The sequence below is a fragment of the Mobula birostris genome, chromosome X, assembly GCF_030028105.1.
Source record: "Mobula birostris isolate sMobBir1 chromosome X, sMobBir1.hap1, whole genome shotgun sequence".
Lineage (NCBI taxonomy): Eukaryota > Metazoa > Chordata > Chondrichthyes > Myliobatiformes > Myliobatidae > Mobula > Mobula birostris.
In genome coordinates this window covers 48437590-48454708 of record NC_092402.1, presented here as the reverse complement: position 1 = coordinate 48454708, position 17119 = coordinate 48437590, and the positions used below count along the sequence as shown (strand labels likewise).

Genomic DNA, 17119 nt, shown 5'->3' with positions numbered 1-17119 from the left:
CAGTATTAATAGGTGAATAGAGTTGGCTATTAGTAACACTTCTGGTTTACACTCAGCTTCCTTTCATGCTAGCAAACTTCAGTTTAGATTTTAAATCATCTTCACATTGGAACTTGGCAAAGAATGGTCAGCACCAAAATGCTGTAAGTAGAAGGTTCATAACTGAATGTTTTTTTTAAAAAACTCTGCTCCTCTGTCCATACCACAGATGCTGCCCAAACTATTGGGTGCTTCTTGTGAGTGTTTTTTAAAATCACAATCACTAAAGGAAAAATAAATAAAAACAGTAAAAGCAGTCACCTGAACACATTCTTCCAGGTCCATCTTCTCAAGCTCATGGCAATTCTACAAATGAAAACAAGATGTATTCACATTAAGGAAGTGTACAAGTGGTCTTTTTTCCCTTGATGCTTGTTTTTATAGCAACCTACAGGATCTTTTGTGGATTTTGTATCTGAGTGTTGAATGATTTTTAACAAAACGGAACTTCAGCAAAAATCTAACCTGCAGTTAAGCTTTAGATAAGCTCCAGGATCAGTATCCTGAAAATGATTCACATCTTTTCCTCATTCCTCCCTAGAAAAAGTTTGACGCAAACTGTCAACCACAATACCGCACCACAAGACTGATTGATTTCAACAGTAAACACTTCAAAATAAAAAGTCTCTGTGACCTAAGTTGACTTGATACTACTGGACTGTGTACATCCCATGTGATAGACAATTACCCTCTAGGCTTATAAAATACCAATTTAATGCAAAATGTTATTACTGAACTTACCCGGGCTAATGTGGTAAATCCCACATCAGTTAACTGTGAACATCTAGCAATCTCTAATATTCTGAAAAATAATTTCAAAATTCATTAAGGGAGGAAAAATGTTCAATTTTACCATTTTATATAGGCCAGTTTTCATATCATGGTGTCCATTTCTATAAAAAAAATTTCATTAGCTATAATAGTTTGTCAAATTGTTTATTGAATGCAAGTTTTTTTCATTATTTTGACTAACTTAACCCATGATAGTTCAAGAAATGATATTTAAATTAATAACAGTAATGCATCCTTTCTCCATCTGTCAGATACAAATCAAACATGCTTATTTCTAGGACTTCCTATAATTTTTTCTTGGAATTTGCACTTTAAGACATGAAACTATCACATGGTGCAAATTCAATTGGGAAAAACAAAGATCCAACTCTCTAAATTCTGTTTTTATAATGCAAGTCATGTTCAATGTATAGAGTTGACAAAGTCAGTCACACACCAGTGAAAATGGTTGCCAGAGAATTAAGGCACAGTATCCAAGAAAGTGTAATATATTATCAATATACAACTCAGCTACACAGACACAGATGTGGCCATTGCTTCTTGCCTACCTAAGTCGAATGCAGTTCTGTCCCAATGCATTCAAAATAGCATCAGTGATGTTACTGCAACCAGAGACACAGAGTGACTGCAGTTTATGACATCCTCTGCAAATCGTTATCAACCCCTCATCTGTGATCTGCTGCAAAGGAAAAATCACAACAAAAGTAAAATTTTACAGGGGTATTTGAGGTGGTCACATGACACTGTGCTGTGCCACAGGTGGTTGGGATCCCCTGTTCACCAGCTTCCTGATCATCACTGGGAGTAGCAGTAGGTGAACAAGGCCATTTTCCTTCACTTTTTGTTTGCTGCATTTTACCACAACAGCAGATTTCCAGGGGGGGGGGAATCACTCCCTCTTGCTCTCTGCCAGTACATGGCGCACAATGTTGACAGTGGGTGAAAAGAGATTCAAAAAGTAGGCTGAACAGAAGGGAGAATAATCATGGAGCAGCAGGAAAATATTAAATAGACTGCAGGCCCCACCCTTAAAACCACATTTTTAAAGATTTAAATACGAATGACTTAATTGATTGAAGTTACAGGCTCCCAGGAAAAGGATTAAAGAGAATGGAGGGAAGGGCTTGAAGTGGGCAGAAAATTACAAACAACTACTTGCAAATGTGCTAGGAAAAACAGGTTTTTATCACTGTAAAGAGCTCTGACCTTCCTATGGTAATAAAAACTAAAATATTATGATATTCATACAATGACAAGTTCAGTAATACAAATTACACTGGAGGACTAATCGCAGAGTAAACTGCAATTATGCATTTATACAACTGAAAAAAAGATTAAGCATCAAGATAGGTGTCACAGACCAAGAAACTTAAGAATGCAATGATTCAACATGAAAAGTAGAAGTGGATTTGAAATGATTCAACTTGTGTTTCCTCTGTGAAAAAGTGTCAGGAAGACAGATTTCCCCAGCATTCTCAGAGAAAATACAAGAAGCATCCAAAGTTAATAAAGGAGCAAAGGACTGCACTCTGAGAACTGGTGGCTTGGCAAGAAGAGAATGGAGCTTTTTGAGAAAAATGTTGTGGAGAACAAATTGTAGATTGTTCTAATATACAGTAGTTTAAGAGCATGGCATTTGCAACTTTACAAAAAAAATGGGTTTAAGAAGGTTGTAATGTCACAAACAATGTAATGGTAACTGTTAGACTGGACAGTTTTACAGTTCAATAGCACCACTGTTTAAAACATCTGCCTAATTCTTTAAATACAGTACATCTGTAAGGGCTGTGCTAACCTTTTATGAAAGATTGTGTACACTGTATCTACTTCTTTGATAGTGGTGGAATAAAACTGTAAGCTTGTTAAAAAGACTAATTGAAGCAGAACCCTTCAGCATGTTTATGTCTCAAATGACAGGAATGTACAGAGAAGCCAAAGATCAGATCAGCCGTGATCTTAATGAAATAAAGAAAAGACTTGAGGGACTGGATGGCCTACACTATTTGTTGTTGTTGAAGCAGAATAGTTATGATTTTGGAACTCACGGCTTATAGAAGTTGTCAAAATGGAGATAATCGGGACTTTCAAAAAGGTACCAGGTAAGCCCCCGAGGAGAGATATTTTGCAGGTCTATAGGGAAAAAGCAATGTTTCAGGATTGACCCATTAAAGCCAACAGTTTTGGGCAAAAGCAAATCAAGGGTGGTTTGCGCTGGTAGAACCTGTCACCCCTTTTATGTGACAGCAAATGCCTCAAACTGTGCTGGCATTGGACAAGGTCCAGAGGAGGCTCACGAGAATGATCCTGGGAGTGAAAGAATTAATGTATGAGGAGTGTTTGATGGCTCTGTGCCTGTACTCACTGGAGTTTAGAAGAATGAGAGGGATTTCATTGAAACCTATCGAATATTGAAAGGCCTAGATATGTGGACGTGAAAAAGATGCTTCCTATAGTGGGGGGGAGGGGGGAAGAGTCCAGGACCAGAGGGCACAGCCTCAGAATACAAGGATGTCCCTTTAGAACAGAGATGAGGAGGAATTTATTTAGCTAGAGGTAGTTGATCTGTGGAATTCATTCATAGATGGCTGTGGGGACAAATCACTGGGTGTACTTAAAGTGGAGGTTGATATATCTTGATAGTAAGGTTATGGTGAGAAGGCAGGAGAATGGGGTCGAGAGGGATAATAAATCAGCAATGACAGAATGGTGGAGCAGACTCAGTGGGCTGAATGGCCTAATTTTATTCCTATCTCTTATGGTCTTAAACTGAGGTGAGGAAAGGGAGAAAAAAATGAACTGTTTCTGACTGAAGTAGCAAGACCCTACCACAGCCGAACAATCATTAAGGTAATTAAAAACATTGATGTAAATATTGCAAATTTGGCTGGAATTTTGAACAAATTTTTCTGACACGATGTAACCTTTTCATCAGCAAATTAACATTACTTGCATTTTTGCAAAATATGCTTTGCTCTTCTGCAAACCACGGGGGGGGGTGAGGGAGTTAGCAATGTTTAGCCTCATTTTGATTTTATTTGTGTTTTACAAGCAAAATATTTTTCCTCTTTTTTCATCAGATGCACTTACAGAGCAAGTCTGTAGGTTCAGGGTGACCAACTCAGGACAGTGAGCACCAATATATTTCAAGGCTTCATCTTCAAGCTGCGAAGAAAACAAGTACATTTTAAGATGTACAAGTTACTGACTCAAAAAGTAACAAGGATTAACTATAAATCATTACATAAATAGAACTAATAATTCAGTCATTACTGGATCCAACCTTCAATGCAACATACCACTGTTTCCACTTTTATTCATTTTATTTTACAGCATGTAACAGGCCTTTCTGGCCCAATGATTGCATGCTGCCCAATTACACCCATGTGACTGATCAACCTACTAGCCCACACGTCGCTGGAACGCAAGACGAAGCTGAAGCAACTGGAGGAATCCCATGCAGTTACGGGAAGAATGTACTTACAGACAGCAGTGGGAATTGAACCTGGGTCGCTGGCACTGTACAGCATTACACTAACGGCTACACTACCCTGCCTGCCCACTTTATTTGGAAACTACAGAACACTAAGCATAACTTTGAGATTCCAAGTAAGAACAGCCAGTGTGATGGCACAATGGCAGAGCTATCAGAGATGCTGCCACATAGCTCCAGTGAAATTGGCTCAGTCCTGGCCCTCATTGCTGTGGGTAAAATTTGTATTTTCTTTTTACATCATGAGGGTTCCCCTGGGGGGGTTTCAGTTTCCTCCCACATCCCAAAGACTTGCAGTATGGTAGGTTAATTAGTCATTGTAAATTGTCCCAAGTATGTATGCAAGTGGTGGAATCGGGGGGCAATTAATGGGAAAATGAAATGGGATTTAGCATAGGATTAGCTTGATGGTTGGCATGAACTCAGTGGTTTAAGGACTTATTTCCATGCTGTTTAACTATAATAGGTTTCAGGCGAATTAATTCTGACGAGTCATCAGCCTAAAACAACAAATCTGGTTCTCCCCCTATAAATGAGACCTGGCCCAAATATTTCTGCTAGAATGTTTATTTCTAATATTGGAACTGTAATGTTGTTGGTTTTGATTTTTAAAAAAGGCAACGTTTTTTAAAAATTAAACTCTCAAGATGCATCTATAGCAGGGGTTCCAAACCATTTTTATGCTATGAATCTTTACCATTAACTGAGGGGTCTGTACACCAAAGGTTGGGGAACCCTGCATCCATAGTATCTTCCTTCTTTGACTATCTCTCACAGTCAAGAACTGCTTGCTTTATGAGGCTAATGGGTCAAGTGATGCCCCATGAATCAGGTAGGTTGGTAATTGGAGGTGATAGGCTCCTGCCATTTACACTGGACTTTTGTGCATTCTTATTGGCTGAACTCCATATTCTCATGGCTATCCAGAATGTTGCTTCAGTAGTTTGGTGAAACAATCTCAATCTCTTATTGTAAGATTCAGATCAGATGTCACGTCTGTAAAGAGCATGGTTTAGCCGCAGTAACTGAATGAGTTCAACTGCAGGTGTTTGCAAGAAAGAGTGAGATGACAGTGGTTCAGTTATCCTTCCAGTGAATACAGAAGATTCTGCAGTCACAGCATTAATGGTATCACTCCATAATCTTAAAAGCATTTGCTGTCGGTAGTACAGCACTCAGGAACTGCACTGCCTACAGTAGGGCAGCATGATAGCGTAGCAGTTCGTCTAACATTTTACAGCGCCAGCGTTCCGGGTTCAATTCTGCCACTATCTGTAAGGAGTTTGCGCACTCTCCTGTGAACGCATGGGTTTCCGCCTGGTGTTCTGCTTTCCTTCCACATTCCAAAGCGCATGGGCTAGTAGGTTGATCAGTCACATAGGCATAATCAGGCAATGTGGGCTTGTTGGGCCTGAATCATGGACTCTTGATTACTGACTGGCAGACCACAGTACGTGTGCTTGCAACACTGTGTGTCTGACAGAGTGATCAGCAGCACTGGGGCTCCACAGGAGACTGTCTTGTCTCCCTTTCTCTTCACCATTTACACCTCGGACTTCAACTACTGCACAGAGTCTTGTCATCTTCAGAAGGTTTCAGATGACTCTGCCATAGTTGGATGCATCAGCAAGGGAGATGAGGTTGAGTACAGGTCTACGGTAGGAAACTTTGTCACATGGTGTGAGCAGAATTATCTGCAGCTTAATGTGAAAAAGACTAAGGAGCTGGTGGTAGACCTGAGGACAGCTAAGGTACCAGTGACCCCTGTTTCCATCCAGGGGGTCAGTGTGGACATGGTGGAGGATTACAAGTACCTGGGGATACGAATTGACAATAAACTGGACTGGTCTAAGAACACTGAGGCTGTCTACAAGAAGGGTCAGAGCCGTCTCTATTTCCTGAGGAGACTGAGGTCCTTTAACATCTGCCGGACGATGCTGAGGATGTTCTACGAGTCTGTGGTGGCCAGTGCTGTCATGTTTGCTGTTGTGTGCTGGGGCAGCAGGCTGAGGGTAGCAGACACCAACAGAATCAACAAACTCATTCGTAAGGCCAGTGATGTTGTGGGGATGGAACTGGACTCTCTGATGGTGGTGTCTGAAAAGAGGATGCTGTCTAAGTTGCATGCCATCTTGGTCAATGTCTCCCATCCACTACATAATGTACTGGGTGGGCACAGGAGTACATTCAGCCAGAGACTCATTCCTCTGAGATGCAGCACAGAGCGTCATAGGAAGTCATTCCTGCCTGTGGCCATCAAACTTTACAACTCCTCCCTTGGAGGGTCAGATACCCTGAGCCAATAGGCTGGTCCTGGACTTATTTCCTGGCATAATTTACATATTACTATTTAACTATTTATGGTTCTATTACTATTTATTATTTATGGTGCGACTGTAATGAAAATCAATTTCCCCCGGGATCAATAAAGTATGACTATGACTAAAGACCTGTTACCATGTTGCATCTCTAGACAAATAAGCATATTATTATTATAGGCATCCGTTAGTCTCGTGAGACCATGGATTTGCGCCTTGGAAGGTTTCCAGGGCGCAGGCCTGGGCAAGGTTGTACGGAAGACCGGCAGTTGCCCATGCTGCAAGTCTCCTCTCTCCACGCCACCGATGTTGTCCAAGGGAAGGCACTAGGGCCAATACAGCTTGGCACCAGAGTCGTTGCAGAGCAATGTGTGGTTAAGTGCCTTGCTCAAGGACACAACATGTTGCCTCAGCTGAGGCTCGAACTAGTGACCTTCAGATCACTAGACCAACGCCTTAACTACTTGGCCACGTGCCAACACAATAAGCATATAAAAGGACAAGAATTACTGCTGCCCAGAAAACCACCAGCTCTGTGCTCCATTTGATGCCTGTAGCTTTAAATAGCCTTTTTCCTCAGACAACAAGGCCATGCTAGGATGAAGATTGTAGTGAATTTCATCATTGTTGAGGGCCCCTCCCCACCAGATATACAAAGTGTTACACATTTTCCAGGTCTTGCCAAGAATCATTAGTGTAGGAGGTCAGTGTGGTACAGTAGGAAATCAGTAGGGGGCTTCAGCATTGCAGGTGTTGAGCACAAGGCCCATCTTCTCACAGGCAAAATGAATAACCTGGAACTCAGTCCCCAAACCATGTTCGGGGTGTTCTTGGCACTGGAATGGAGGCAATGTGAATTAAGCAGTTTTTCATTAGTTCTGCAGATTTGTTCCATTTCAGCAGTGAGATTGTTGAGGTGGGGACCAACTGGCACAAAGCCATTTCAGCAGTATATCAACAACAAACATTAAAAACAAGTGTAAACTTGACCTGATTCTAAGGCAAATTAGAAGGTTTTTTTAGCTCGAGGGAGTCATACTTCACTACACTCTAGTGTCAAGGTATCTTTCAGTAGTTATTCAGTGCAAAGTAAAACATTGCACCAATACTGGAAAAACGGAAATTCAACTCAACGATCAATAAACGTCTGAGACAATACTTTAACCACTGGGACAACTGAGGAAGCAGGCTTCAATAAGTGACAATAGTAGTCAATGCATAGGTTCATATTCTGCATAAATGACAACTTTAAAAGGCAACATAAGCCATTAAGCCTTAAGCCAGTCTATTTGCCCATCTAATTATATCAAGCCAGTCTCTATGTTGAGTCGGTTCCATTTGTTTCAATAATCCTCCTGACATCACCACGATGGACTGACTACTGTCAGAGCATGAGGACTGTTAAGTTAAAGATTATAAAATAACAAAATGTTGACTGGATTCTTTTTAGGATAAAAATTAGCTGTGTCCCAAATTATAGCAGTGACAACACCTACCACCTTCAACATTTTAAACACTTACCGAGACTTTAAAAAAAAATTTTTAACACTATCTACTGTTGAATTGCTTGCAAAAGCCGTTCAGTTCAATCGTTGTGCTGCTACATGAGGGGTGATTGATAAGTTTGTGGCCTAAGGTAGAAGGAGTCAATTTTAGAAAACCTAGCACATTTATTTTTCCTACATTTACACACTTAGTCCAGCGGCCGTGGAGCACACGGATCCCTTCTTTGTAGAAGTCGGCGTCTTGGACCTCCAGAAAGTGGTCCTCAGCAGGGGTGATTGATAAGTTCGTGGCCTAAGGTAGAAGGAGATGAGTTATTAACTTCAAACTTTCTGCATAATCACTCAAAGAGTTGAACTGCACGTACATGTAATGAGAGCTGTATAACTCACCTCCTTCTACTGTAGGCCACAAACTTATCAATCACCCCTGCTGTGGCCCACTTTCTGGAGGTCCAAGACGCCAACTTCTACAAAGAAGGGGTCCGTATGCTCCACGACCGCTGGACTAAGTGTGTAAATGTAGGAAAAATAAATGTGCTAGGTTTTCTATAATTGACTCCTTCTACCTTAGGCCATGAACTGATCAATCACCCCTTGTAAATCACAGCAAGTACAACAGCAACAAAGAAAAAGATGAAACCTGAAGGCTAAATAATTACCTATTATTGTCAGTCTAAATAAAATTTTGCAGCAGTTTTGCCTGGCAGACATACAATGGATCACTGTGCTGACCTGTGTACATCCTTTAAGAAACAGAGCCTTCAGACCACCGCAGCCTCTCACCAGGGCTTGAATTCCGTCCTTCGTCACCTGATCACACCAGGATATATTCAGCTGTTCTAGAAGTGGACATCCCTCACTGGAAACAAACAATTCTTCAAAAATAACTGCAGACATGTAATAGTGGTGGAAAATAAAATCACATTTGTAACAAACTATACAAGGACAAGGTTCATGTTAATGAGCACCTAAGCAAGCAACATCATTCACTGGTAGAATGGATTGGCAATTGAATTATAATATATACTCTTATTAGAGCTTCAACTGAATGAGGCTCCTGCTCAAAGTGGATGATCACAATAAACCCTAAATGAGAAAAGCTGACAAGAGTGAAAAATAATTACTTTCCAAAAACATGACTTACTTTGAGACTTTAACAGAGGCAATCAAATAGATGTTGGATAAGTATTGCAAGGTCGTACCACTAAGAGAACTAAGCTCAGATGCTTCAATCACAACCACAGAATATCATCCTAAAACATTACAAACCAAATGCAGTATCACATTGATTCCTTTCCCCACCAATATAAAATAGGTACAATTTGACAAGGAAAATCACTATTATTTTATTAATGGATTTACTGAACCAGAAATTACAGAGAATATTTGTCAGTACATCGCTCAGCTTGTTCCAGTTACACGAGCTAGCCACTTTACCAGACTAAATCTGAGGAACTGTACCATGTAGGCTGCTGGAAATTTTTCCTCTCTAAACTTATTTTCCCCAAATCTAACAGCAGCTTTTAACTTAAGGAAGGGTCTAAAACTTCAAGTGCCACTCAGCTGTTCACAGTCATCAGTAAGGCGTATTTAACTTGTGCACTCACCCGATTTGCAGAGACTGAACTTCGTGAAAGGCTAATCCAGATACAAAAAGTTAAGGTTCTGGAAAGCAGCAGCATCTAGTGTATTCAAATTCTGTCACACAGATGGGTCAGAACAAGCCCCACCAATGAAATAACTGACAAAGCCCAAGACAAGCTGTAAAAACCCAGCTATGCCAGCCATCAAAAATGTTAAAGGTTTCTGCATTTTCCCCCTGAAATTCCATTTTTAATGACTCAATTTTATTAAAAGATTTACATTCAGAGTTGTGATATTAAAGCAAACACAAAATTAATTAAAAAGCAATCTATTTTTCTTTCCATTCTTCCTTAGAGTCCCTGCCCGTTAAAATAAAAGGGCTTGTGGGTCCTCTGTTAGCCCCTTTCCCCAGACTAGGCACTGGGAAATTCTGCAAACCTGCACTTCATCACCTGGATTCTAGCATCAAAGCAAACCTAGGTGCTCACTAGTGGAACTCAGAGTTTGAGAATTTTGTATTTGCATAAGAATTCCAAACTTTGTTAACAAATTCCACCCCAATGTAATGATCAACTTAACCAAGGAATAGCACTAGAAGTAAAGGCAGACAGAGCAAGTTTAATTTTCCTTGTGGCTCAGTCATGCAAGTATATTACTTTACTAGTTGCATTGCTTTGAAATTAGATGGTCTTTTACATTGTGTTATTTAAAAAAAAATATTTCCTTGAAAATCTTTTCAAATGACTTTCTAATGACAAAACTACCAAAGAAAGGGGCAACACTCTCCAGAGAACTGCAATAACCAGAAATTGACACTTTTCAAATTATGGGAAGACTAAGAAATTTCAGTAAAATACTATAATCAATGCACAGAATCAAAGTAGTGCCTAGTGCAGTATTTAATCTAACCACAGCGTTTGTTTATATGGATACTTCCAAGGCTGTTTACAGTTCATGGAAGGATATTAAATCCTGCCACTGTAGACTGTCAGCAACATCCCTCATTCCTTCAAGTGGGTGTTGTGAGGCTGCATTCATTTTGCATTGCTGTGCTTAGCAGAAGGGCTTACAGGGTCAATTCACATGGAATTCAAGCTACACTATGGTTAAAACAAGCAACAGTTAATGAGCAACAAAGAACCTTTTTTGTTTTAAAATGGCACTTGAGTAGCTTTATAACTACTTCAAACTGAATTCTCAAAAATGCCAAGACTTGAACAGACATGACAGGACTTGAACTCTGAGCCCACATATTATTCCAGGAAAAAATCCATTAAGGTACAGGTGGCCCCCGTTTTCCGAATGTTCGCTTTACGACACCTCGCTGTTGCGAAAGACCTACATTAGTTACCTGTTTTCGCTAACAGAAAGTGTTTTCACTGTTACGAAAAAAGGCTGCGCGCGCCCAAACAGCCAAGCTCCTCCCCTGGAACTGCATTCTAGCCGGCATTGCTTAAACACGTGCTTTATCTCGATTTATTTTGTGCATCTGTTAGCAAGATGAGTTCTACGGTATCGGAAAAGCCTAAAAGAGCTCGTAAGGGTGTTATACTTAGCATAAAAGTTGGCATAATTAAGCATTTCGATCGTGGTGAACGAAGTGAGGACACTGTCTGCGCGTTGAACTTGCCTGCGTCCACCATTCACACTATTTATACGCAGAGAGAAAGAATCTTGAAAGCTGCCGATGTTACTGTTGGTTCTGCTCGTAGGAAAGGGGTCTCTCGTAGTCAGCATCCAATAATGGATAAAATGGAAAGTCTTTTGCTTGAGTGGATTGATGGGTGTACAAAGTGTGGTGTTCCGTTAAGTTTTCTTATACTTAAGGAGAAATCAGTCAGTCTTTTCAATAAGCTGAAACAGAAAGCACTGGACGATGGTGATGAAAGTGTTGCGAAAGTGGAATTTAAAGGTAGTCACGGGTGGTTTGATCGGTTTCTGAGGCAAGGGCAGCTTCATAGTTTAAGCAGTGGTCCCCTACTTCTGGGCCGTGGATCGATACATTGCCGCGAAAAATGCAGTGGTGCAGCGGTAGCCAGAATGCACCCAGCACATCTTTAAGAAAAAAGCCAAAATAAACAAGCTAATTAATTAGGTGCCGCCCGGCACGTAAATGTTGGCCCAGATCAGAGGTGATTGCCGATTGCGTCAGGTGGTTATTCGTATAAGCAAGTGTTTAACTGCAACGAAGCTGTAATTTTTTGGAGTCTTCCCGATTCTGGTAAGTGATAATACACTTTACATACATTATTTCTACTTTATATAGGCTGTGTATTTTTATGCGTTATTTGGTATGATTTGGCAGCTTCATAGCTTAAAGGTTACTGGAGAGCGTGTTTCTGCCGAGAGCGCTTGCGCCGCGCTTCCGCGAGATTTTCGCTGCGCTAGACAGTGCTGCAGAAAAGTATTTCTACTTTATATAGGCTGTGTATTTATCATATCATTCCTGCTTTTACTATATGTTACTGTTATTTTAGGTTTTGTGTGTTATTTGGCATGATTTGGTAGGTTATTTTTTGGGTCTGGGAATGCTCAAAAATTTCTCCCATATTAACAAATGGTAATTGCTTATTCACTTTGCAACATTCTGGCTTACGAACCGTTTCATAGGAACACTCTACCTTCGGATAGCAGGGGATATTTGTATTGCACCTACTATGTTAGGTTTTTGTTGTGCTTTTAGTTGTTGGGAGGTATTTAACCTACAAAACTATTACCATTATGTAACTAATTGTCTTGGGATTCTACATTGCATTAGAGGCAAGCAGCTGCTCCTTGACAGAGCGTTGTAAATCTTCTAGTCCAGGAAAACTGAAGATATAAGGTGATTTTTATAGTTCATGTGCTAAGCCTTCCTTTTATACTTTATCTCAATTCTGTATTTCTACAGAAACCAAAGAGTTTTTAACTTTTAAATCTCTTTTAGACATTTCTTTCTAAATGGACATCAATTCTTTCATACATTTCAGAGCCTGGATGAGGAACTGACTGTATCTCTGCATTATGGATTTTATAGCCTTCCAGACTTAATTTTTGATCAAACACCACACATTCCTCCGTACACCCACTTGGTGATAATGATTACATCACTGCAGTTTACATTGTCTCCTGATGCATCGTGTTTCTTTTGCTCTATTTTATACTATTATCTTGTGTAATTTTATCTACCCTGCAAGCTATCCTATCACCAACATTTCCTTCTTGCCACTGCTTCACTATCTCAATACTTGTTTTTGTATCTATTTTTTCCCCACTGATGTTGGGTAATTTGCTGAGAATTTCCAATACTTTTTTTCTTGTATTTTGAAAATAAACAACTTTATTATTTCAATTAAAGAAAGGCAAATTCCACTATGTGCTTGCAGTCTTAATGTTGACTCCCAACACAATATCACATTCATGAGATTTTTAATGCCTTATTTGGGTCCTTGTTAGCTATTTTATGATGTTGTGGTAATAGAATTTCTGTTTAATTACTTCTCTTCAGAATAGTTTATCCACTTCACACTAGTACTTTCATTATCCAAATACCATCAGATTAATCAACTGATTACTATTCATTAACTCAGTGGAATGTCTAACTTTGCATTAATTTACTGATTGGCAATGCAAAATGCAAGTACAAACATGGAATTAAAAAATCACAGACAACTACTTGAAAACGTTTAATAAAAAGAAAATGACCCTGATAACAAAATGGTCTATCACCGAAACTCACCTCAGAGCCTTCAAAGAAAGATTTGTGATAGATGTGCATGAAGCCAAGTCTAAACTTCTTAGCTTGGAACAAAATTTACTGAGACTAGTACAGGTTCTGTAAAACAAGAACACAAAAAGTGATCAAGAATCCATTTGAACTGTTCCATGTCAATTTTCCCACAAGACTGTCAAAAGGATTACGTCCTCTTCTGTTCACTGAGGCTAAGTATTTCAATTATTTTCTGTTTTTGTCCCCTTTCTCCAATAATAGCAACAACACACTGGGGGGAAAGAAATCATCGCACAGTTTTGCCTGACTGAAAGATTTACTAAAACTTCACTTGTCAATATAAATTAATACACTGTTTGAAGTGCAAGGTCATTGGAAGGAAAATAAACTTTTTTGCAGCTTTGTTTAGAAGAGTGATCGTAATAGACAACTAGGGTTAGGCAATATGCGGCAACAAAATGCCATGGGGAATAAAATTAACATCACTTAACCACAACTACATTTAATCCTGCATTTTTAGCATAGCAGGCAATTTCCAATGTGAATACTAATTTATCACAATGGCAGCATGGGACGAGATAACTGGTTTGCAAACAAAAAAACCTCTCTACATTATTTAAGTATGCAGGACTGAAAACAGTAACTACAGGCTTGTAATTGCAGATTTGACTTCTTGAGGTGGGAGATTATAAGAATCAATCATTAGAAGCAGATTTCTAAGCATTTGGACACATTTGAAGTGATTAACGTCAGGTCTCTGATTGCTAAGTAAAAAGAAAATCAATTAAATCAGTCTGACATGTAATAGATATGGTAAATGGCAGTGTTGATAGATATTGTCATATGACTTCTGGAAGTACATTCGAACAAAGTTCATTAGACTTTAATTGAAACCCCCCTGGATGCCTATATGTGTCCTAGCCCCTCTCATCACCTTCTGTTGGACATGATGGAAACTGTTGTCTGCTCCTTTCTTGCTTTTGTTGCACAGCTCTTCCCCACCCAGAAATTTCTGATTCAAAAGTAGTTGCTAGTCAGGCTGAAGCATGCTACGCAGTAGAGATTTAAGATGAGAGGTGAAAGATTTAAAATGAACTTGAGGGGCAACTTCTTCACACACATATGGAACAAACTACCAGAGGAAGTGGTTGAGGCAAGTACAAAAATACCATTTAGAGTCAGAGTTACTCAGCAGGAAAAAAGGCCCTTCAGCCCAACTGATCCATGCCGACCAAGTTGTCCTATCCAAGCTAGTCCCATTTACTTGTATTTGGGCCACATCTTTTATACCTTTCCAATCCATGCAATGGTCCATCTGTATTGTTAAACTTGTTATTGTATCTGCCTCAGCCACTTCCTTCAGCAGCTCATTCTACATACAGTGGAAAAGGTTTCAAAAAGGCTGCCCCTCAAGTTCCTATTAAATCTCTCCCCTCTCACATTAAACCTATGACCTCTAGTTCTCATTTCCTCAACCCTGGGAAAAAGAATGAATCCATTCAACTTATGCCCCTCATGATTTTATACACCTGTATAAGATCACGTCTCAATATCCTACACACTAAAGAATAATGTGCTAGCTAGTCTACTTCTCCCTACGACTCAGTCTCTTAAGTTTTTGGCAACACCCTTGTCAATCTTTTCTGCACTCTTTCCAGTTTAATAACATCTTTCCTATAGCAGGGCAACCAAACCTGAATATAATACTCCATGTGCAGCCTCAATAGCTTCCTGTACAACCACACCATGATCTCCCAACTTTTATACTCAATGCCTTGACTTATGAAGGCCAGTGTGCCAAAAGCTTCCTTCACTACCATCTACCTGTGACTCCACTTTCAATGAATCATGCACTTGTTCGTCAAGATCCCTCTGTTCTACAATAACTCCCCAGAGCCCAGCTATTCATTGTGAAAGTCTGACCTAGATTTCTTTCCAATCTTCAACACCTCACATTTATCTGAATTAAACTCCATTCCTCTCCTATTTACTACACTGATTCAGATTCCCATGTAATTTTTGATAACCTTCTCCTTTTTCCAATATACTACCTTCTTCGCAAACTTAAGAATGCCTTGTGCATTCTTATCGAAATCATTAATATAAATAGCAAGTAACAATGGGCCCAGCCCTGACACTAGTCACAGGCCTCCAGTCTGAGAAACAACCTTCCACCATCGCCCTTTAAGCCTGATTTATACTTCTGCGTTAACTGGACGCCATAACCTACGCAAGTGACCTACGCGCGTTGTGAGCATTTATACTTGTGCGTTGGTGTGTCTGCGTCGCTCTGCAATTCGCGCACGTCACGCATGCGCACTCACCTGCCCGCGCAAGACTTCATGGTCATGGTAGTCTCGGGGTAAACAAGATGCGAGCGTCTTTTTTTCGTGTGAAATGTGTCCTCCATAATTTCAGAGGTCTGTAAAGCTTTATGGAAAGCATTGCAGCCAGAGTTCCTTCCCTGCCCTTCAGTCGCCCAATAGGAAGCTATTGCAGCATAGGAGAAAATGCGATGCTACCAAGCGGACCAATCACAGTTGTTGCGTTCTGCATTGCCACAATGCGCGGTTACATTTTGGGAGAGGTGCGCGTCGCAGCAACGCAAGCTCTCGCGTAGGGTTCTGCATCGGCTTTGCATAGAGTTTGCGGCGATGCGTTGACGCAGAAGTATAAACCAGGCTTTACTTCAAGTCTTTTCTACCATCAAGCCAATTGCATATCCAATTTGTTAGCTTTCCCCGGATTCCATCTAATCTAATCTTCTGCAGCAGCCTACCACTTAAAAGACCTTTGGACAGATACATGGATTGGAAAGGTTTAGAGCAGGATTTCTCAACCTGGGGTCCACTGACCCCTCGGTTAATGGTTGGGGTCCATGGCATAAAGAAGATTGGGAACCCCTGGTTTAGAGGGATATGGGCCAAGTGCAAGCAATAGGACTAGCTTAGATGGGCATCTAGAAGGCATGAACAAGTTAGGCTGAAGGGCCCATTTCTGTGCTGTAGGATTATTCACTGGCTTGGTGTGGAGGATACCACTGTGGCCTTGGCAATGACATCATTTTATTGCTAAAGGAGCATGGAGGAAGAAGTTTGTATAGATTTCTTCGCACTCTATGAACCCACTGTAGACAGGTAACACCAGGTTCCTGGTACTGCCAAGCATTTTTTTAAAAATATGATTTAGGGAACATACATACACATGAATGATTGGACTGCAGGATCAACAGCACCGGTAGACTGAGGAGCAGATGAAGGTATACAGTTAAACTAAATTTTTTTTTTAAATTAAGTGTTCAGGATAAGTGCTTTCAAGGAAAGGGCATTTGCTAACAGTAGCTTAATATGCTATGAAATAGATGTCATTATAATTTTAGTATGCAGTACATTATGGCTAGAACAGGAGAATGGGGTTGAGGAGAAAAATAAATCAACCATGATGGAATAGTGGAGCAGACTTGATTGGCCAAATGGCCTAATTCTGCTGCTATGTCTAATGGTGTTATTGACTTATACAACACTAAATAGCTAAGTTTTCACCATTTTACTTATTTCTTAAGATTATATTGGAGAAAGCAGCAAATGACAAGGAAATTACCAACAGTAACTTCTAGATTCCATGGAGTACCTCAGAAGTTTTTATCAATTATGGTTTTGTCTAAAGTATTGCAACTATAAAA

General features: G+C 40.0%; 1 protein-coding gene across 4 annotated transcripts in view; it reads right to left on the bottom strand.

Annotated features, from left to right (window-relative positions):
* Positions 1 to 17119, bottom strand: part of LOC140191691 (F-box/LRR-repeat protein 20) — a 166388-nt gene that overhangs the window by 15555 nt on the left and 133714 nt on the right. For 3 of the 4 annotated variants that reach the window (XM_072249337.1, XM_072249340.1, XM_072249341.1), the window contains exons 7-12: positions 13447 to 13542; positions 8877 to 9003; positions 3919 to 3993; positions 1380 to 1510; positions 781 to 841; positions 301 to 345 (exon numbers count right to left, since the gene is read on the bottom strand). In XM_072249337.1, the coding sequence (XP_072105438.1) occupies positions 301 to 345; positions 781 to 841; positions 1380 to 1510; positions 3919 to 3993; positions 8877 to 9003; positions 13447 to 13542 (535 nt within the window). The remainder of the gene's footprint in view (positions 1 to 300; positions 346 to 780; positions 842 to 1379; positions 1511 to 3918; positions 3994 to 8876; positions 9004 to 13446; positions 13543 to 17119) is intronic. The other variant, XM_072249339.1, reaches the window with a different exon arrangement.